The sequence below is a fragment of the Camellia sinensis genome, chromosome 1 (assembly GCF_055761805.1).
Source record: "Camellia sinensis isolate YWXY chromosome 1, ASM5576180v1, whole genome shotgun sequence".
In the NCBI taxonomy this organism is placed as follows: Eukaryota; Viridiplantae; Streptophyta; class Magnoliopsida; order Ericales; family Theaceae; genus Camellia; species Camellia sinensis.
This window is the reverse complement of record NC_138961.1, coordinates 229,773,727-229,797,712: the sequence shown is the minus strand read 5'-3', so window position 1 is coordinate 229,797,712 and position 23,986 is coordinate 229,773,727. Positions and strand designations below refer to the sequence as shown.

Below are 23,986 nucleotides of genomic sequence, written 5' to 3'. Positions count from 1 at the left end.
TTGTTAAAAATTAATCAATTTTAAGTTTAAGTTGAGCAAATGTCAAGTTTAGAGAAATTGAATTCAAGCTTAACTAGTTAATTATTTAAAAAATGTAAGCTTAGTTCGACTCGACTAGATTGAATTACTTGACTTCTAACTTAAAAAAATATGGATCCTAAATTAAGATGCAACTTTAGGGAGGGAAAAAAAAAAAAAAAGGAGGAGGAGAAGATTATGCTCTCTTATCTTGGAATAATAATACGCATATTAATAAACATATTTTTGTGTTGTTTGGAAAGTGTTAGATTAATATACTTTTTAATTTTTTACGAAAAAATATGAAATATGGGTTGAGTTTGAAATGATGTGCTAGAGAGGTGATGAAACTCAAATAAGATGATTGTGACCCCAATAGGATAATGTGTTGCTATTTTAACGCATGCCAAACAAGCACTAAGTTTACTTTTACTTGAACCTAGCTTGATGATTAATTGAGATTAAAATAAATGTTGATCAAGTTCATTTATTTAACAAATGAGTTACTCAAATGAGTTTTAAATTGAGCTTCAACTATTTATTAACAATACAAAATTCTTTCAATTAATGTGTGCAGAGAGCCGAGAAAAAATCTATACACAATCAATTTATTTCCAACCAACACTAGAAAAATCTCGATCACAATGAAAAAAAAAAATGATTTTCATGGTGTGTAATGTGTTGTATTTGATTGGAGTCATTTTGGTATATCAAACTTGTATTAAAAAAATATTCATTTATAATATAATTATTTTAAAATTGTCTCCCTTATCTACAATTTTCTCAAATCGAATTGTAATCATCTCCATTCAAAAGTTGTAATAGAGGATCTCCATTGTATTATTCAAGAATTTATAATGATTCTTTCTAAATTTAAAATATTAATAAATTATTATGATTATTTTACAACACTTAAATAATGTAATGAACATCTTCTATTATAACTATAAAATAGAGAGGATTTTAATCCTTCAAAATCAAATGGGGAGAGTTGTACAATTTGTATTGTTTGATGATATGAACAAATCATATTTCCTGTCTCCCTAAAAAAAATGTCACGGTTATCCCCACTGAATTTAAAAAATAAAGAAATACAGCCTCAGATTCGTACTTGTAAAGTTGTAGTTGGGGCATTCGTACAACTCCAGGAAGAAAATAAACTTAGGAATTACAACAGTCAAAAATTATTTACAAATAAATAAAAAATAGGGTCTGGCTTTGGTCCAGTCCATCATCGGATTGGACCGTACTGTTGGGCCCGTGGGGCCCATCACGATTCCCGTTTTGAAAATCTGAACCGTTCAATGTGTAGAACTCGTCGAATACTACATATTTGTGAAAATCACGTTGATCGGATATCGATAGCTATGTGATCAAAACAGTTTTTTATCAACCGTTAATTTATTCACCGTATATTTTTTTTATACAAGACGGATTTGATCACATAGCTATCGATATCCGATCAACGTGATTTTTTACAGGCATATAATACTCGACGAGTTTTACACATTGAACGATTCAGATTTTCACAATGGGACCTGTGGTGGGCCCCACGGGCCCAACAATACGGTCCAATCTGATGGTGGATTGGACCAAAGCCAGACCCTAAAAAATATTATAAACTTTACCTAATAATTAAATATTAATAATTAATAATATAAACTTTTTTTTATTTATCTGTAATTAACTTTTTCTGATCCAATTGTGCAATAATTGTCCCAAGAAACTTTATCTCTATGGTTAGTATATAAACAATCTCCTTGTGTTTTTAACTAAAAACAAATAAATTTAAGGGGATTTTTTTTTAAGATCTCTGGTATTAAAATTTTATAACATAAAAGATATTTAATATTTTTATAATATCTAAAATTTCTTAACATCAATCCAGAGAAAATTCGATCCAGAGAAATTTGGAATTTCTCTGGACTTCCCACTCTACAGAGAAATTTTGGACTTTCCAGAGAAATTTCTAACTTAAGCTTTCATCATCTTCTTTGTTCAGAGAAATTTTGAGAAGTCTAAAGAAATTTCTCTCTAAAGAAATTTTGGACTTCTCAGAGAAATTCCTAAAGCCTTTATCATTTTCTTTGTCCAAAGAAATTCCGGACTTCCCAGAGAAATTTTTAAAGCCTTCATCATCTTCTTTGTCCAAAGAAATTCTGAAAGAAATTCTGGACTTATCAGAGAAATTCCTAAAGCATTCATCATTATCTTCTTTGTTCATCATCTTCTCCTCTAAACAAATTCTGGGAATCTAGAGTAATTCCAAAACAAAATCACTCCCCAAAATATGCCTTAGAATAAACAATTTCCAAAAGAGTAAAGAAGAATAATTTGACAAGAAACAAATTTATGGGTTATTTGAGATGTTCTAAATAAGTATACTTTTTGACTTTTTTGATTAAAAAGTAAAGAAAAAAAAGATGGTGGTTTGGGATAACTACGAAAAAAATGTGTATTAAAATATTGTATAAATTGCAAAATTACGAAATTACCCTCGTTGACACAAGTAGCAATACTGCGCTACACAGACACTAAGGACTTTTCAATTTTTTATTTTATTTTTTTTATTGGAATGTGTGGCTACAAGTGTGCCATGTTTTCTTTTTGACTTGGGAAGTTGTGGCTGCACAGTTTTGTGCAGCACTATTTTTCTTTTTCTTTTTCTGTTTTGTTTTTTTTTTTTTTCAATTGACAAATTTTCCATCAAAAAAGAGGTAAATAGTATGAACTTTTTTGCTTTTTGAATGACTTTTTGAATTTTTTAGGTGATGCCAAACCAGCCCTTAGCAAAAGTTCAAACATAAATAAACATAATTTAGATTCAATACGACCAAATATGAGAGGAAAATTTCACGGAAACAAAACAGAGCAAGAACCAATTCCCATTCAGTCGCATAAATTACAGTAAATATGAGCTAAACACAGGTTGCAGAAAAACACGCAATTCACAGATGAAGAGATTGAAAACCAAGTTAAATTATGAGAAAGACACCTCTACACTTAGCTCAACTTGCATCTTTGTTTCTTCCTTTCCACTATCAACCTTTGGTGAAGCTGCAATAACTCTTTGACTCTGATTCTTCCTTGCTTTCCCATTAACCTTTGCACTATCAACACCTACAGAATTAGCTCCATCAAACCGTATCTTTGTCGATAATTCATACGCTTTTTGCTTATGAGCTTTCGAAAAAGTCCGATCCTCACCCATTTTACTCTTGCTAGCATTGTTCTCATACTTCTTCTTCAACCTCCTCACTTTTCCAGACAATTGGGTCTTGCTAATATCAATGTGCAGCGATTTCTTGATGAAATCATAAAAAACATTCATATTAGCGAGTGGATCAGACCCTTTTTTCGTAGTATATTAAAGCCTCGTTTGGCAAGTAACTGTTTTAGCCTAAAAGTCAAAAAATTACTAAAAAAATCAAAAAGCCTATAAACTATACCAAAAAGTCAAAAATTCCTTTTTCTCTCTACTTTTTGCACAACTTTTCATAAAAAATAAAAAATTCACCCCAAACATACTAGTTTTTTTTATCTCATATTTTAACAAAAAAGTCAAAAAGTTACTAAAATAACCTGTTTCCAAACAAGGCCTAAATCATACCTTTCAAAATCACAATCTCAACGAGCGGTCGACCGTTGTTTGTTATTTTTATAAAGAGTGAACGAGAAAATTGGTGAGAGCTAGGGTTTAAACAGTATTAAAGTATAGAGAGAGAGAGAGAGAGAAAAAAAAAATAAAGTTTGATTTGAGATATATCGGTGTAGGATTGAGGGACTTTAAACATCATAAAATAATATTGTGGATCTCTTTCATTACTAAAAATGAAAGAGGGACCTTAGACTAATTTTCATTAAATCTAATACCATTGACAAATTTGGATAATTTTTAAATGTGTAGGTACATACCATATGTACTTGTGTAAATTTTCACAAATATATATAAGTTATCTAATAAAATTACATAAATCTTCACAAACATATGCAAATTAACCTATAAAAATTTGAAAATTCACAACTTTCATATATTTGTAAGAACTTATATAATTTTATGAGATAATTTATATATATTTATGAAACTTACACAAGTATATATAATATGCACCTTACCCACTCAAATACTTCATAACAATTTTTGCAAAAAAGTCTTTTCTTTTTTTTCAATTTTTTTTTTTTGAATCCAAAAAAAATAAATAAAATAAAATAAAATAAATAAATAAAACTAGATCATCTATCTCACTCCCTCATTTAAAGAAAAGGGAGTTATGGAAAGATACACTACTGTCCAATCAACTGATATCTACTAAAATTACGTAAATTTTCATAAATATACATAAATTAACTTATAAAAATTTTAAAAATCACAACTATCATATATTTGTAAGAACTTACATTATTTTATAAGATAATTTTGTATATTTATGAAAACTTACGTAAGAATGCATAGTATGTACTTTATACACTCAAATACTTCATAACAATTTTTGCAATTTTCTCAAATTTTCTTCTTATTTATTGTCATCATTTCTCTCACAAACTCAGTAAAACTAGACCATCTATCTCACCTGCACATAGAGATGATTTGAAATGATTTAAATAAGTATATTTTTTAATTTTTTATAAAATATGAGTTGAATATGAATTGAGTTTGAAGTGATGTGTTAAAAAGGTGATGTGACTTAAATAAGATAACAACTTTTTAATTTTTTTAAATTATACCAAGGCCAAAGAGAAAAAGGAGTTACGGAAAGATACACTATTGTCCAATCAACTGTTACAACTACTAGTTTTCACTTTAGTTCAAATCACATAAAATTGTGTGTTTATTTCTAACCAAATAGAGACGTGCTTTCAGACCAAAAAAACATAATGAAGAGGTGTTTTTGTTTTTTCTACACCCGTAAAAGGGAATAAGAGAAAGAAGGCTACAATTACAACAACAAAGACTCAAACTTGAAAGGAACATCTCATCCAACAAGCCAAACCCTAAAATTTATACAACAAAAAAATGGGGCCAAAGATTTATTCAGTTTTGACAAATGTACAAGAATTGGAGATCAAAAACTGCCATATCATTTTCTAAGCTTACAAGTTACAACTTATAGCACAAATATGTAAACATGCCTGTTACACAGGAAGCTAGCCTTATTTAACTGCTTCTCAATAATAGAAGTAGCACAGTAAAAATACATATGGAGAATCACTTTCCCCAGATTGTTACACGATGGCAGAATAGTCTAATTGAATATTCTAAAGTCTAAAACTGAGTTAAGAATGAGCAAAATCATACAACACTGTAAACTTACAAAAAGTTGCAAGTAACTTCACACAATCAATCATCAAACCAACGGAACCCAGCTTTTGAACCCTTCTAGGATATGTTGCAGCCAAAAGTCACCTGATTATTATTACATGGCTGTCTGCTGTACACCAAAGACATAGTGTTAGTTTTAGCCTGGACAGGCCCAAATCCATCTCAATCCGATCAACAGCCAACTCTCACAGTTTGAGCCCTGTTTGGCGCAGCTTATAACAACTGCTATAACTTATGTTTTTCTTTTTTTAATTTTGGGAATTTGTCAGTGTTTGATACTTTTGCTTATAGCTTATGAGGCAAAAATTACTTGAATAAGTTGGGAAAACTAATTATTGGAAAGCTGAGGGAATGATATTTTTAGTTTCTGATTTCTGATTATCAACTTTCAACTTGTAAAATGCTGCACTAAACAGGGCCTTATTATCAAAGAAAAGGCTTCCATAAATTGGACGTTAAAGTGGATTAGTTGGTACCACTTTCACTACAAAATAAATATCTGAAATGTAACAGAATTAGTAGCAAGAGATCATCTAGTGTTACCTTGATTGCACTGACTGGAGGTGATAGATTAGTTATTGAATCAGGTCTGCTTCGATACTTCTAGATGAAAGTCCATCAGTAATCTTTTGAGAGCTTAGCCTTCTCTTCCTAAGTAACAACCAAAAATCATAAATGAAACAAAATTACAATGTCTGACAACACCTTCCGTGAATGAATGCATTGAGTCTTGCAAAAATATTATTAATGCAGATAAATCAATGTAAATAATTTTTTTCATAGCTAAGTGCGTGACATTATTGATGCTAGATTAAAAGCTTGCTTGTGGTATACAGTAAGATCCTTGTTCTAGAGCATGGGATGAGAAAAATGAGACATCACAAATGGCTTGTTTTACATTTCAGTTAAAAGTTAATAACTTCATATGACTTTCTCTTTCTGTTGTCACTTCCCTGGCCAATCAACATGTCAGCAGACCAAGCAGAGAAAGAGACATGTTCTTCCCATATTTCCAGTCCAAACTAAGCCTTGTGTCCCAATCAAATGAGGTCTACTACATGAATGCTTTTTGCATTCCGTTTTTGTCAAAGGTTATATGTTCAATTAAATTAAATAAATTCAATTTTTTTACTACCACATCTAATGTCAGTTAGTCTTCCCCTTATAATATTTCTATTTATGATGATCATATATCACTCACTCTTCATTACCATTGACTGATAAAAACATAAAGAAACCTTACTAGAAAGAAAAAAGTTCATAGTTTCTCAAAAAAAGCATATATGAGTCTGTTTTCCTAATGTCTTCATTGTCTTTAAAAGAGTCCCTCAATGCTTCCAACACTTCGATCCTTTTTTTTCTTTTGAGACATTTCTCTAAAATTTTGAATCATATTTTATACCAACTTTGGAAACAAGTTTGCAAATAAATTAAATAAATAAATAAGAAAAGCATTCCATGAACTGTATGAGTCCCTAAGACAAGGATGCAAGAAATGCAAACCATTCTGCTTGATGTGGATTAAGTGCACCAAGGGGCTACAGTTAAAACAAATTATTGTATTTACCTTACAGAATAAATGTATTTTTCTATCTCTTTTTCCTGTTCCGAATTGTAGGAGATCCATTTTTCACCTGACCCAACTGCATCCCAGGTTCCCACATCTGTAAATTGATGAAAAAGGATTGGAATCCAAAATTCATAAACAAATCATTAAATCATTTAAACATGCAGTTAAAAACATAACCTTGAAGAAGAACATTAGATTCGTCAGAATATCCTTTTAATCTCCAGTATGTGCGCCCGTTAATGTCCGAAAGGATAGGCTCTGTTCTAACAACATCAGATTTTTGTTTCTCTACAGAAGACAAAAGAAGGTCAGATCATATTTCGAAACAAACTTAACTACAAGGAAGAGGCCCAAAAAGATGCAAAACTTAAATGGTTGGTAAAAAAACAAAGATGTTAATGTAAATGTAAATCACCTACTACACTCCACCAAACCTACCTCCACCACTCACTCCTATCACCTACTACACTCCACCAAACCTACCTCCACCACTCACTCCTCACCTACCTCCACCACTCACTGCTCACCTACTCCAGAATCATCTCCTATATAATAGGAATTCTTGTACAAAATCAATATAACAATCTTGTAATTCAATACACATCAATCAATAATAATACATCAATTTATTTTACATGGTATCAGAGCTATAGGTTAAGCTCTTGGTGCTCTTCGCCTTCTGGCGGGCGGCAACTTTGCCTTGACCGCCCGCCGGGTCTCAACCCATTCACACCTCCCTCTCCCTCTCGGCACCTCACTGAAACACACAAGTTCCCAGATAGATAGAAATCATACTTGTAAGGCTTGTAATTTCTTTTCGGATGATCAAGCTCCGACCCGTCCATGGTATTGCTCCGCTCAGTGGAAACCATGACTGAGCTCCCTCACCATGCACCTCCCACCGCGCACCTCCCACCGCCCTTCCCCCAAGGGCTTCCTCCTTAACCGTATCCTCGACTACGCCACCACCGCGGCCGCTCCGTCGCCGACGGCGGCGACACCACCTCTCCCGAAAACAGGCGGCCCCAGCGGAACGATCACCGACGAGTTCACCAGTGCTGGCTCCATCGGGAAGTTCTGCCAGGTCATCGGCTTTGCAAAAAAAAAAAAAAAAAAAAAAAAAAAAAAAGAAGAAGAAGAAGAAGAAGAAAACGAACACCAAACTCATTTCCTTTTATTCATGTCGGGGCTCACCCCGATCACCATTTTACACACACACAAAAAAAAAAAAAAAAAAAAAAAAACAAATATATCACACAACCAAACAACCACATCCACAGGCGGGATTTTGCTTCTCTACTCTGCTGCAGGTCTCTTCTTCTTGCCTCCGTCCTGAGCAGCCCTTGACGGTGTTGCCTCCGTGTTTCCTTGTCCACCGAGCACGTTCACTCCCCCAAACTCTTCCACTGCAGCATATGGCGGACCTCCAAATCGGAACATCACGGTGGCCTTCCGCTTCAGCTCCTTGTTTTCTGCCCTTAGCACGCTCATCTCTGCTCGCGCATCCTTATACATGCGTTGGAGCAGAGCCAGCTGGGAGTTTAACTGCTGCACCTCATTTGTCCTACTCTGTAGCCGGTGCGACAGATTTGTGACCGCCGTCATGGACTCCACACATGCCTTCAACGTATATTGATTGGCCTCCACATCCGACTGCAACGCCATTTTTTGCTCCACAGACCGCATCGGAAAGTTCAGCGGAGCAAACCCAGCAGTGTTTGGTTGAGGTTCACTGGCCACCGCACCAGTTCTCTCTCCTGTAGACTCGTTGAGGTCGGGAAAGAGGGTAAGCAGCCCGCGGGAAGACGAAGCCATTTTTTCTGGGCAACAGAGTGTTATAGAGAGTGTTACAGAGTATCTTCTCAGCAAAACCTTCTCAGCAAAACGAAGAGTTTTTCAGAGGATTTTCGCCAATTGTTTGTCTTCGCCTCTGCCTCAGCTCTGTCTTGGTTAAATAGCCGAGGCAGCCACGCGCATCGCGCGCCTCTTCTCGCCGACAAACAGGCACGCCTTTTGATGCATTCGGGCACGCCTTTTGATAGCACGCCTTTTGAGGGTGCGGGCACACCTTTTGAGGGCACGACTTTTGAGGGCTCGATATCTACATCCATGTATATTTTTTTTTGGGCAGCCTATATACACACTCATACAGTGTCTTTTACACCGGTCAGCTTTATCAATCCCTTTGTTTCAACCTCAAATAGGTTTCTATCTTCACACCTATTTGAGTTTGAGGGGGGGTTATACCAGTATCATGTATCATGTTCAAGTCACCCCATGGCGCACTCCCTAAGTCGCCCCCTTGGTGCACCACCACAAGCTTCAACAACGGTCTGACACGACCACACAGTGTCTGCTACAACGGTCCGACATGACCCCGTAAACTGTCTTCTACATCGGTCTAACATGACCCCGTAAACTGTCTTCTACAACGGTCCGACATGACCCCGTAAACTGTCTTCTACATCGGTCCGACATGACCCCGTAAACTGTCTTCTACAACGGTCCGACATGACCCCGTAAACTGTCTTCTACACCGGTCCGACATGACCCCATAAACTGTCCCGACATTGATTCCGGTCAGCTTCTACATCGGTCCGACATGACCCCATAAACTGTCTTCTCCAACGGTCCGACATGACCCCGTAAACTGTCCTGCTACAACGGTCCGACATGACCCCATAAACTGTCTTCTACATCGGTCTGACACGACCACACAGTGTCTGCTACAACGGTCCGACATGACCCCGTAAACTGTCTGCTACAACGGTCTGACACGACCATACCGTGTCTCCTATCCTGTTTTATTTTTCTGTTTATTTTTTCTGTTTTGTTCCTCTCTCCAAACTCAAGTTGGCTAGTACCTATCCTCCTTGAGTTTGAGGGGGGCTGTTAATGTAAATGTAAATCACCTACTACACTCCACCAAACCTACCTCCACCACTCACTCCTATCACCTACTACACTCCACCAAACCTACCTCCACCACTCACTCCTCACCTACCTCCACCACTCACTGCTCACCTACTCCAGAATCATCTCCTATATAATAGGAATTCTTGTACAAAATCAATATAACAATCTTGTAATTCAATACACATCAATCAATAATAATACATCAATTTATTTTACAAAAGATGACTTGGTAGACAATTTGAACTAGACAAATTAAACCAATGCTATATTTCCTCATATAGGAGGATCTTGCATGCACGTTTCACAAGTTGGTAAATATATGTGCATTAATTTCTGTCTCTTTGGAGACGGACAAGCAATGAGAACCAGTCATTCAGCAAGACCAAACCAGTCTAAAGACTCTAAACTGCCACAATCAAATGAAACGCAGTTATTTAATACAAAGAAAACATTACACAAACTAGCAAAACTAACCTTCTTTTCTTTTTCTTTTTTTTTTTTACTGAGATAACATGCATTAATGAAACTTTGGTATTTGAAATGAAGCCCACTAGACTTCGTAATTGGGACATCTCAAGTGAGTGAGAAAAATAGTAAGATTTGTCCGTTTGTACCGGTTTGTAAAAGTGTTCAATCACCAGGTGACCAAGAGCACCTTATGATAGTAAATATGGAGATTACAACAAATTATAGCAATATGTGTAATTGCTGAAAAAGAAAAGAAAGATTAGGTGACCAAACAAAATTCTTATTCTACGATATATGGAGACCAATACAAGGAAAATGATGTGCCGACTCTCCAAAATCTGGTTAAGCAGACAAACCATAAGGCCAAATACAACATAATAATTGTTTCAACAATTTTTTTATTGCCAAAACGTATTTTGTTATTGAGATTCTAAAAGTATTTGCATGTGGACAGCATAGGTATATAAAAATCAGAAATCATTTAAAACATCAGAAATCACAATAGGTTGTATATATATTTTTTTCATATCAAACTTTTCTTGACCCCTTTCACAGGTGTCATGCATTCAATAAGAAAGTCAAAAGAATCCCAACTCCAATCCAACCCAAGAATTGCACCCATTTTGGCATTGATCCACTCACTTACCTGGTTAACCCCTAATCCATTCTAGGTTCATAAAGAATGAATACCAAATTAACCCGAAAGTGATATTTTGCCAAATTGCATTCTTGGTTCGTTTGCAGCCCTACGCAAAGCTATTTAACAAGCTCCGTTAAAATTACAATAAGCATGAGGTCAGACCAACATTCACAAACTCAAATAAGCAAGCTAAACTCAGGAAGATCCACCTCCATCCAAATTCTACGAAGGCAAACTTTAACAGCCCAGTTCCCGGTTCAACTCAACTTATTTGCAACCCTACATTTCAAATTTTGTATGGAACACACAAAACATACCCTTAGGTAACATGCCTTTTGATTCCACCATCTCGGCATGAGCTTGAGCTGCTTCAGTTTTAATTTGTGAAACAATAGCTTCATGCTCAGAAATTGAAAGAGGAACACCATTTTTTGCAATGATAGCTTCGGCCACCTTATCCTGCATCTTCTGCTTCAATTGTTTCTCCTGTACATGGTATTAAATTAAAATAAAAGGAGTTTAAAGACATTATTCTATGCTCCCAAAGTCAGAAGTCTATAGTTTTTTCTACCTTATGCTTTGCAGCAACAACTCTTTCTTTTGCTTCCTTCACCTTTTCAGCAAACTTTGAATTCTGGTCTTCTATCCAACTCCTTATTTTTCTGCAAGGAAAAATTATGTATTTTCAATGCAAGGGGGAAAAAAGTGAAGACTTGAACAAAGAAAAAGTGAAAAATATTATAACTTACGCAGTGCAAAGAAATTCATCACAAAGAAAATTTAATAGTCTAAGCTTTTCTGAGGAGTCTAAACTATCATAATCATCAGCTTCCCCACCAAACCGGTCCAGCTTCAGCTGTTTCAATATGCAAGGGGATCTGGAGGTACAATTTTGTAGGGAATTCAGCCATGAATCTTTGCCAACTTTTGGAGTTATCACTGGAGAGCTAAACAGAGAACACAACAGATATGAGAATATTTACCCACTTCAAGGAATTTGAATAGCTACAGGAGTTTAGTGCAGAGGTTTATACTTCTCTCCCAAGTCCTTTTGTATCAGAGTCAGCAATTGGATATGAAAATGGACAACTGGAGATAATCTTCCTTTGCACCCACGTCCCCCACGTATTAGTTCATAAAGTACATATTCGGGCTCCCCTTCCTTCAAATCAAGAATCTATCAAAGGAGAATGGGTAATGTAAAAAGTGAGAAAAAACAAAATGCTACTAAAATCTTGATTTTGTTACTAATCTACAAAAGTATTATCAATAAAAGAGAAACAAGGCAACAAATCAACCAAACATTTAAGTAGCAAATGGTGTATATTTATAGCCATTGTCCATCAAAATCATATTAGTAAAAGCTTAACAAATATACGAAGTACAAAGAATAACTGGCACTACAGTCATCAATGTTATATACCTCATGTTTGAGAATAGTTGAGTGACAAGAATAGGATAATAGTGAACATCAAAAAACTTAAAACGGAATAGATGCATAGTAAAACATCAAAGTGAATGCAAATTGTGCTTTATCTATGGACCCGACTAAGAACTGGAAATGTTCTCTATTATGTCACTTCTCTCAACCTATGAAGATGGACACCTCTTCGGAGGTCGCGTACAAGTGTCCGACACGTGTTGGACACAAACACAGACACAAACACGTGTCAGACACGTTGGAAAGAGTTGGACACGATGGGACACCTTGGACACGCTATGGACACATTGAGGACACGCAAGGGACATGTTGAGGACACACTAGGGACACGCTGAGTATTATTTTTTTAAAAGAAATTTTTTTTTTTTTAATTAAAATAGCATACCTAAGGTTAATAAATTGTATAAAATTAAATATTTGACATAAAATACATATTAAATATTTAAAAATATACATATAATAAATATATATATTTTGAACGTGTCCCCAACATGTCGCGTCCTAGCATTTTTTGAAAATTCACATGTCCGCATATCCGTGTCGTATCACGTGTCCATATCCATACTTCTTAGCTCTCAACTAACAGAGTATATACCATTATTCACCAACTAGTTTTACTAGAGTGGTTGAAATGCCAAACAAAACCTTGATACTGCAAGTAATATCAACAGATGCTAAGTTGCAGTTTTTTTCCTGCTACAAAAAGAAGTAAAGTTCACTTGCCTCATCAAAAGCAGCACAGAATTCCAAAAATTGCAAGGCATGGCCAACAGCTTCCAGTGGTAGGTCAATTCCAGCAACAGTTGTCAACTCAGTGCCCTGAGGCAATGGGATGTCCGGATTACTATCTTTGTTTTGGAGCTTCATAGCATTTGTTTGTTTTCTGCTATGCCTTTGTTCTTTATTCTTTTCACGTTTAATCAGTTTATATGAAACTCCCTTAGAAACCCTTGTTTCCAGTTTCTTTTCCTCTTCTAGAACTCCAACTGTTTGACTAGTTTTGTCCTCTTTCTTGGAGACTCCATTAGAAATTCGAGATTTTTTGGTACTAGTCTCCTTCAACATAATCCCATCAATCGAGTTGCCTTCTTTTATGTCCTTTAACCCATCCTGCTTCATTTTCTTCCGTTTTCTCTCATCAAGGTTTGATGGCAGAGGTGGAGTATGTGTTGGCCCAACATCAATGCCTTTTACAATCTTTTTAATACCAAAATTTTCAGGGCCTTTAGCATGAAGCATCTCTGAAACAGAGGAAAAACCAGTTGTCCTGGCTGTGTGTATAAGTATACCAGTGGGTTGGTGTCCTTGCTTCTTCCTGAAAAGAAAATAATTTGAGATTCACCAACACGATACTTAAAACGCCAATGAAAAGTAGAAAAGTTTACAAAATAAACACTAACCTGCAGAAACTGCAGTTGCAGATGCCTCTGCACTTCGGACAATTCCAGTCCCCCAAAAATGCCACGTCTTCTGTTTTTTCTCCATATCTGTTCTAAGATCAGACATATCTAAGCATGGAATACAATACAGAAACATTCCAACTCCTCATATATATATACACACATCAAAAAATAAACTACTAGATTACAAGAAGCACATCATTGTATATAACCTGTTCCAGAGGCATTTGTGACAAAACTTGATAGTACATGGCTTGTCCTTCTTCAGATTCTTGCAGGCAGCCACAAAATCCATGGTTCTATGACGGCACTAAAATATAAAACAGTTCAATTATAAGAACAAAAATGAGATCCTAAAGATGAAAAAGAACCATAACAGTCCACTGGCTTAATAGGAACTTGAAAGGAAAATCCTTCCATGAAATGGTTCTTGAAGTAGTTTGCTAGATTACAAAATCCAGACTAGATCAAACTTTTGCTGCAGTGGTTATGACATTTGGCGTGAGAGGATTTGCAAGATTTTTCAAATTGAACATATAGACTATAATGTGACATTTCAAAAGATGTTACAGATTGCCCAAGGTGCCAGGAGTATGTGGCATTAGTATAATGACACCAGTTCACTAATTGTAATTTGTTTGTTACTGGTATTCTGTTCCTAATGCCTTATGTTGAGTTTATTTCTGAGTTTCACCTCAATGTTATGGTTCTGTTTTCTTCTTTTTTTTCTTGTTTTTCTTTTATGTATATCATTCAAAAGTTAGCCATGCCTTAAATTTATAGTTCAATTAAAAAAGTACACCCTCAATGTACATTTCTCTCCATTAACAAAAATGAAATCTAAACAAGCAACAAAATTATTATTAAAAAAAGAAAAAGAAAAAAGAAAAAAGAAAAGTTGATGTTGAACTTGCATTACTGGGGTGTGTGGACCTAACAATTATGACTAAAAGGTGAATGATAGACTTGCTCTATGAAAAATCAAAACAAAAAAACTCTAATATTCAAAAAATAAATAATAAAGATCTCCAAACACCCCTTGAAATAATCACATGGCTAAGAGAGCAAAATTTCTCCATACCAATACTATGTTACCAAAAACACAAGATCGTTTTGGTTATGTAGAACAAAAACAGAAACATTATACACCAAATGCTCTGAAATGTGACACCATAGGAGTAGACTTGTATAGATTATACTACTAAAACTTGAGGTACTTATAGAGAAATTTCATTTTAACAATCAGGCATTTAACAAATTATAGTCTATTGTTCTTCAAATTAATCATATAAAGCACATTTATGAGAGTATTATGCTCATTTTTTTAAACAATTTGGCATACCAAAACTCCACTCTCCTTAGATTTTAATTCATTACATTTGTGTTTTTTTCCTCCTAAAGAATCCTTTAAGGAAATAAAATGGCAAATTTTTTTGGATCGGTTTGGCTCGCTAAATTCACCACTTTAGAACAAAATTGTACCAATTTTAAGAATGTGTGTTCCAAAACGCAAATCACTAAGTACTAAGGTATTAGTGTTTTTTCGTAAAATTGTTCCAAAACCAAAGCCAAATTACATTAGTACTACTAGTAGATCAAAAAAATTATTTTGTTCCTTCATTTTCATTGATTTTCTATTATATCCTAAAGGGTTGCTAGACTTGTACTCATGCATTCCATTAGTACTAGGTCTTTGGCTTACTAGATTTATACTATTAATATTAGCTAAGGCTGACACCCCCTACTAAGGTTTTTTTAATTTAACAAATAATAATAAATGATGTATCATAACTTTCTCCCCGAGAAAATAAAACATAAGAATTTCAATTTAAACATCCCATCTCTATTGAATTTGAGAGTGTATAGACAGATAGGGAGATGAGAGACTCATTAATTGATCAAAGAAACAATGGTTTGTAAATGAAAATTGAAATTATATGTTCAAGTGTATTGGGCAGCACCCTTCTGCACCATGTATATGTTCCAATTCCAAAATATTGAAAAAGGGCTTAGTTGGAACATAGTGAGAGTGGAAGTTACTTCAATGAACCGGCAAGGCAAGTATGTTATGCTACCAAAAAGATCATAGGACTTGATTTCACACATTGCCAAAATATATATATATATATATATATATTCAGTGACCAAGTCGATACAATCACATAAGTTTTTGTAAAATTAACTTTACAGATGTTGAGTTTTAACATATGTAACTTTAGCTGTGGAGAATTGTGCCTACCCCATTACTATATGTACACTTTTGGTTGTAAAGACAACGTGCAAAAGGAAAAACGTAAATCTTGAAGCACTGAATTTTATTTTTTGAAACCGGTATATCCAAAGTTTCAAAGTCAAATATATCGAATAAATCATACGAATTGTTCGTTCAAAAGGCCTAACCAACTTAGCCTAAGGGATTCAAATTTATGTCCTCTCTTTCTCTCATTTGTCTTGTTAATGTATTATATGTTATTAGCTGTTAGTATTATTAGTGTACAGAAAAGCTGTAAAGTAAAGCATAGCTAGTTGTCATTTATATTATATAATATGTAATGTTTCTTGCTTTCGGCGTCTAACTTAGCATCCTATGCTGTTATCTCCTCTCTATAAAGAGAGTGTTCATCTTCTTGTAATAATATACAGAAATACAGAGTTATTCATTTTGCTCTCTCTCCTTCTCTCTCTATCAATTTATCTTTCATGGTATCAGAGCTATAAGATTTAGGCCTATACTCCTTTCTTTCCGGCGGGCAGCCGGCCGGCAACCTTGCCTTCGCTGCCCGCTGGAATTTTTCAACACATACCACAAACACATACCAGAAACTCTTCTTTCTTTGTTTCTTCATCTTCATCACTCTCAGTTTCCTTCTTCGAAGCCTCACAACAATGTTGTATCTTCTGCGATTCATCCCACCACGAGCGTCCAGGAGCGTCCCGGCAAAGCAGTTACTTCTACGCAGTAGATCTTCATGTTCTGACGATCTCTCTCCATCGCTTCCAATAGAGGCTGCAACCAAAGCCCTGTTATAGCCATGCCCAGAAATTCTATTCTTGGCATCCCAGAACTTATCACGCGCATCAACAGCCAGTTTCACACTCTTTTTCAATAACAATTCACTTTCTTCAATGGACAGGAATCCTGGAATGGTTGCCTGATAAGATGAAGTTACCAATATGTCTGCACCAGCCTTTTATTCGTCCAGTGATCAGCAGCATAGGCATGATCACAACTAGGAATCACAGCTCGGCCTTTATCGCCGGCCGGCCAATTAGCAGCAACACTAGTAGTACTACAACAACGGTGGCTCTGCGCCTTCTTGTGCTGATGATTTGGCATCTGATTCTTCTTCTTATTAACAAGTTCTTCTTCTTAATATTGTTTTTGTTGGGACACACATAACAGCTCTCTCTCTCTTTGGGTCTCTTATCTCTCTCTCTCGGGTTGCATTTTGAGGGGGGGCAGCTGGGCACACATACACGAGGCACACACATTTCATCATTACTTTTCAAACTTTACACACCACCACCCCTTGTTTCCCACTCTCTTCCCCTTTCTTTTCTTTTCCTTTTTTTTTTATATCTCACCCACGAGACTACTCATGACCCACCCACTATCTCTTAAAATACTTTACTATTTTTCCCACCCACCACCTCATCATCCTATCTTCTATCTATATTTTCATCTGTAACCATATACATATATATACATTGACTTCACTTTCTTTTCTTTTTTCTCTTTTCTTTTCTTTTCTCTCTATACATATATATTTTTATTATTATTATTATTACACAAAAACAAAAACAAAAAAAAAAAAAAAAAAAAAAAAAAAACAAACAACCACAAACAATAATAAAAAAAAAAATAAATAAATAAATAAATAAATAAATAAAAAAAAAAAAACAAAAAACAAAACACGCGCACCCCACGCGGTCTCACTTTTTCTTTTTATTATTCTTATTATTATCTCAAATAATCACTACACTCATGTTTTCCGCTGACCGTGTCCACTTTTGAATCCATCCCCACTTCTTTATTTATTTTTAATCAATTTTCCTATGCCTTTCACCACCACTTTTGACCCTAAATATTTTCAACCCATCATTTCTCCTTCACCTTTTGCACGCCACTCACCGCCTTCCTCTCCCCAACATAGAATACCTTTCTTTCTTTTCTCTTATTTTTTTTTTTTTTTTTTTTCTGTGTCCTGTGTATTCTGTGTGTGTGTCCAGCATGTGTCTCTCCCCTCATTGCTTATTATTATATATTATTATTATTATTATTTAACAAAAAAAAAAACAAAAAAAAAACAAAAAATAAAATAAAAAAATAAAAACAAAACTCTATTTGCTCCTCTTTATCAATCCATTTGTTTCAACCTCAAATAGGTTTCTATCTTCACACCTATTTGAGTTTGAGGGGGGTTATACATATATCATGGTGAGCATGGTTACACACCATGCGAACCACTCAAGCTGGTAAGCATGGTTATACACCATGGGAACCACCCAAGCCACCCCATGGCGCACTCCCTAAGTCGCCCCCCTTGGTGCACCACCACAATCTTCTACATCGGTCCGACATGACCCCGTAAACTGTCCCGACATTGATTCCGGTCAGCTTCTACAACAACGGTCTGACACGACCACACAGTGTCTGCTACATCGGTCCGGCATGACCTCGTAAACTGTCCTGCTACAACGGTCCGACACGACCATACAGTGTCTCATTCAACGGTCTGACACAACCATACAGTGTCTCCTATCCTATTTTATTTTATTTGTCAGTTTATTTTCACGTTTTGTTACTCTCTTCAAACTCAAGTTGGTTAGTTCCTATCCTCCTTGAGTTTGAGGGGGGCTGTTAATGTATTATATGTTATTAGCTGTTAGTATTATTAGTGTACAGAAAAGCTGTAAAGTAAAGCATAGCTAGTTGTCATTTATATTATATAATATGTAATGTTTCTTGCTTTCGGCGTCTAACTTAGCATCCTATGCTGTTATCTCCTCTCTATAAAGAGAGTGTTCATCTTCTTGTAATAATATACAGAAATACAGAGTTATTCATTTTGCTCTCTCTCCTTCTCTCTCTATCAATTTATCTTTCATGTCTAAATAACCAAACAGGACAATAAATGGGTTTCCTGGAATTTTCTATATAGTTCTGTTTGTATGTTTCCATCACACACACAAACACCGCTTGGTTACCCAGAAAACGTACAGGGCAAGGCAAAAATTCAAATATTAAAATCACAGGCTGTTAATTGCAAGGCTTAGTTAGCGGATATGAAAATTGTAGGTTTAAAATCCGCAATGAAAACAAAAAGATAGGATAAAAATGTGTGCGTGTACAGTGCATACGCATATGAACTGCATTCTAACTTCCCCAAATTTTCTCAAAACTATCACATTGATCAAAGAAACAGAAAAAAGAACAAATGGGCTTTGATCATCAACGTACCTGATGACAAGTCTTCCCATTCCAAGAAGAGTAGATTTGATCCTCAAAACTTGCGCACTTTGCGCTCTTCTTGGCCGGCGATGAACAACCAATCTCAGATTGTTTCCGAGATTTTTCTTCCTTCTTCTCACTGTTACTGGTCTTCCCATTCTGTTGATCAGATAAATCATCCCGTGAGCTTGAAGGCACCGCCATTGTCGCCAACTGTGATGTTGGCTTCGATGGTGGTTCAAACTGAGAGTACAGAGAGACAGATCGCCAATCGAAATTTTCACTATTTCTGAATTGTTGGGTGCGTATGGCGGGAGATGATGGAATTGGAAGAGAATTGAATTCCCCGCGAATTTCGAAATTGGAAATTTAGGAAGCGCCAAATGAAATTAGGGCTTTAATATAAACCGAACATGAACAAACAAACAAACATCTGAGCCACGTCGGTTCGGTTTATATATATATACATCCACGAAATACCAGATATCACCCTCCCGAATCCTGACCGAGGCCCCCCTCTAAACGGCCCAATCACCAGATAAGTGGATCGTTGGCCCAAACACACCAAGTACAGGGCCAATGTCAAATAAAATATGACAAATTACTCACAAGTCTCTTTTTATAAAAGTACGTAAGTACGTATCGATATGTTATATAAGAAAATGAAAGTTTTTAATTCATAAAATTTGTAGGAACTCTAATATTTTTATTTTTATTTTTTTAAAAAAAAATTTAGTATTTATTAACTTCTCCTTATCATAAGTCTTTTTGATTTGTTCCGTACCTACTTTGCACTTTTCAACTTCTACCATACACTATGCCTTGTGATGGATTATTAAATTATTTTTATAAAAAATCTTTAAAAATTAATTTGGATATTAAAAAATATTTAAAACAAATATAAATTCTTATTAAAAAATAACAGGTTGCAATTGCAAGAAAAAGTAAAAAAATTACACTGCATTTCATTAATAATGCTCAACAAATGTGCCAAGTATTTGTATAAAGGCTTAACACGTGTCCACTCTCAAATCTATATATTATATAAGGAAAATGAGATTTATAACCGCAAGTCTTGTGGGAACTTCAATATCTTAATATTAACTTTTTAACCTTTTGATTTTTTTTAAAAAAAAAAAACTCAACATTTATCTACTTCTCACAATCCACAAGCGTTTTTTATTTCTCTCATATCTACTACCACACTTTTCAACTTCTCCCATACACTATGGTTACTGATGAGATTATTAAATTATTTTTATAAAAATCTAAAAAAATAATTTGTATATTAAAAAAATATCTAAAACAAATATAAATTCTTATTAAAAAAATAACATGTTGTAATTGCAAAAAAATAAATAAATTACACTATGCATTTCATTAATAATGCTCAAAAAATGTGTCAAGTGTTTGCGTAAAGACTTGACAGGTGTCCACACTCAAATTATCAAATGAATATAGATGAAGTCAAATAACTCAACTTTAATGGCTAACAAATATTAGAAGCCCGACTATTGAAGCCTAATAACTATTAATTAATAAAATTTAATAATTGAAATGTCTCAAACCACTTCTCTTTGTCTTCTCAAATGTTCCTTTCTTTTTAATCATGCATTTATTTTAATATTGATAGAGAATTGAGCGTGTGGAAAAGTGAGAGACATTAAAATTATATATTTGAGTTATGTAATTGTCGTGATGAAAAATAAATATTATTTTCCCTTTCTATAGCGATTTATCTAGTTATACCTTCAATTAAAACTTCAGGTGTGTTTATACATCATCATTGAACGTTACTTTTATTTTTTTAAAATACTTTGTCTCACAATTATTCGTGCTTTGTATTATCAAATTTATTACATATGTATTTGCTGAAACTATTAGATAAACCTAATACAATAAGTGCAGACTATTTCAATATCATTATCAAGATTAAAAACACAAAAAAAAAACATACACAAAAAAATAAAAATAGACAAGATTTTACAAAAATTTGTTTGTGAGTCTCACCTCTTGAAGATCCTATAATTTATTTATTTTTTATATTATGTTTTATGTTTGGTTTCTGTACTTTTTTTTGTTATTTTATAGTTTTCTTTGTTTTCTTTAAAAAATTATTTTTAAAAATTAATAAATAACTAAATAAATCATTTTTATTTCAAACCATTTAATTTTTGTTTTTTATTCTTTATTTTTTCTTAAAGTAGTTTTAGTTTTGGACAAAAAAAAAAAATTCTTCTATATATTGTAATTTTGTGCATTTTAAGTGTATAATGTTTTCACTAATACACTCGGATATGCACTATGAAATAAGTATCATGCGAAAATCAAGCAAGAAGAAGAAAAATAAATAAAACAATTCGATGAATGTGGAGCAAAGATCCAATATCAAAACTGTTGGAAAATTGGTTTTATAAGGCTTATTTTTGGTTAACTTTGAGCCCAAAATTGAGTGGGCCCCAAACGTCTTTTGGGGTGGGTCCGAAAAGGTAACATGTTCCTCGCCGCACGGCAAGTCACACGGTGAAGACGGTTCGTCAAAACTATTTATGAGTGAATGGGAAGTTGACGTCATTTTTGGGTTCACGGAATGGACAATTAAATAAGTAAATGTGGGTTTCTTTGAATTGGGTTGTCCCACATTGAAACTTTAAGAGAGCTTTTGTGTGAATATAAGCTCTAGATTACAACACTTGGGTTGGGCCGCAAGGGGCACCCCAAGTTTGTAGAATGGAGGAGTTATGAACAAATGAAACCTTAGCCCAAACCACCACACGTGCGCCGCCACCACCGGCCGGCCATATCGGGCGCGAGTGTGGGTAAAGTCGATTTTTATATTAATTTTTTGGACAAAATTCATTTGAATTTTTCCTAAAAAATTATTGCGGGTAATTAATTCAAATTTGGTGTCCAAAAATTGTGCCTCCAAATTCCACTAATGCCTAATTGTTAACAGGTTTTTTAAACTGCCGGACAGAGTTAAAACTGTCCAAACAGGTTTCTTCAAATCTATTGGAATTTCGAAAAGATTCAAATTCAAAACTGCCCAGGTAGTTTCAACAGTTTCTGAACAGTTATATAACTGTAGCAATTACCATATCTGTTCAGTTTCTAGTTTGTATCTGTTGGCAAATTTCACACCTATTCAGGCAGGACCTTTTTGCCTATAAATACCTACATTTCCAGCAGTGTTGGATCATCCAAAACAGTCTGAAAAATCTTTTTTTTTTTTTTTGCTATCTTATTTTCTGCACTATTGCATATATTATTCATTATTAGTTTTTAGGGATTTTTTATAGAGAGTATAGAACACAAGGTTCTAGTTCGCCAGAAAAATTTGTTTGGAGTGCTACTACAAATTTGTAAAGATCATTGTATCCTGAGAGATAGACGTCATTAGTCCGTAAGCACCGAAGCGAGGTGAATCTGTCTTAAAGACAGAGTGTCACACACTCAACTTAGTCTTTAATTATTCATTTGGTTCGAATAAATTTGGTATGTAATTTATTTTATTTGTTTGATTTGTTTCGATTTATTTATTGTATACAGAAGATTGTTTCAACAATCTTAAGACAGATCCGAATTATTCTGTTTACAGAATTTTTCGTTTATTTCTTTTCTTCTTTCTTCTTCTTACAAAAATTATTTTCTGTGATTTTACAAAATAATATTCTGGTTGAAAAACAAATAGTAATAACATACTGTTTGACATATAGTACTAATATACTGTATATTTTCTTTGACAACTAATAGTAATATACTATTAATTAAAAATAATTCATTTTTTTTCATTATTAAAGTGTTACAGGAATTTAATTTTCTGTGTGGAATTAATTTGGTTAAATAAAATCTTATTTTATTTCCAAATTAATTGAAAAATAAAAGTTACATTCTTGTTTCTTTTATTTTACAGAATTTAATTCTGTAAATTTGGATTAATTTTCTGTGTAGTATAAATTCTAAATATAATTTTGTTTTATAATTTAGAATTCATGGCTACTGAAACAAATGCTCACTAGTGTGGTGGCTGCCATTGCGCCAACCCTCTATCCTGTTTTGACCGTACCGGTAAATCACGGTGAGAAGCCAGAAAAGTTCTCTGGAACTGATTTTAAAAAATGGCAACAGAAAATGTTATTCTATTTTACTACTCTTAACCTGGCACGCTTTCTCCATGAGGATGCTCCTATTTTGAAAGAGGATGAAACCGACCGGCAAGTGGTTGCTGCGGTCGATGCCTGGAAACATGCTGATTTCCTTTGCCGAAACTACATCTTGAACGGACTTGACAACACATTATACAACGTCTACAATCCTATCAAGACAGCAAAGGAACTTTGAGAGTCTTTGGAGAAAAAGTACAAAACGAAAGATGCCGGCTCAAAAAAATTTGTGGTTAACAAATTCCTAAACTTTGTGATGGTTGATTCTAAGACTGTGATCAACCAAGTTCAAGATCTCCAACTCATTCTGCATGGCATTCATGCAGAAGGCATGTCTCTCAGTGAATCCTTCCAAGTTGCAGCCTTAATTGAGAAATTACCACAAAGTTGGAAGGAATTCAAAAACTACCTCAAACACAAACGCAAAGAAATGCCTTTGGAAGAATTAATTGTGCGTTTGAGGATTGAGGAGGACAACTGTCACGACCCAAACCCGGCCCTATGGGTTTAGCACCGTAACCGGCCAGTAATCCGAGATTACCGAAGGCCTGCTTAACAGTAATACAGTAAAACAGAGTACAGGGCCTGGCGGAAGCCA

General features: G+C 34.5%; 1 protein-coding gene across 2 annotated transcripts; it reads right to left on the bottom strand.

The window, feature by feature from the left end:
- Positions 1 to 5,016: 5,016 nt before the first annotated feature.
- On the bottom strand, positions 5,017 to 19,844 carry LOC114285857 (uncharacterized). 2 transcript variants are annotated; one of them, XM_028228939.2, is made up of 12 exons: positions 19,235 to 19,844; positions 13,986 to 14,083; positions 13,774 to 13,860; positions 13,097 to 13,688; positions 11,967 to 12,109; positions 11,682 to 11,879; positions 11,504 to 11,594; positions 11,250 to 11,418; positions 7,086 to 7,196; positions 6,906 to 7,002; positions 5,882 to 5,989; positions 5,017 to 5,447 (listed from the first exon to the last, which is right to left on the bottom strand). In XM_028228939.2, exons 1-11 carry the CDS (start codon positions 19,427 to 19,429, stop codon positions 5,914 to 5,916), a joined length of 1,857 nt encoding a protein of 618 aa, XP_028084740.1. In that variant the 5' UTR covers positions 19,430 to 19,844; the 3' UTR covers positions 5,017 to 5,447; positions 5,882 to 5,913. The 2 variants fall into 2 exon arrangements, with proteins under 2 accessions (XP_028084740.1, XP_028084746.1); XM_028228945.2 differs by having other exon boundaries at positions 5,017 to 5,444.
- Between the last annotated feature and the right edge of the window lie 4,142 nt (positions 19,845 to 23,986).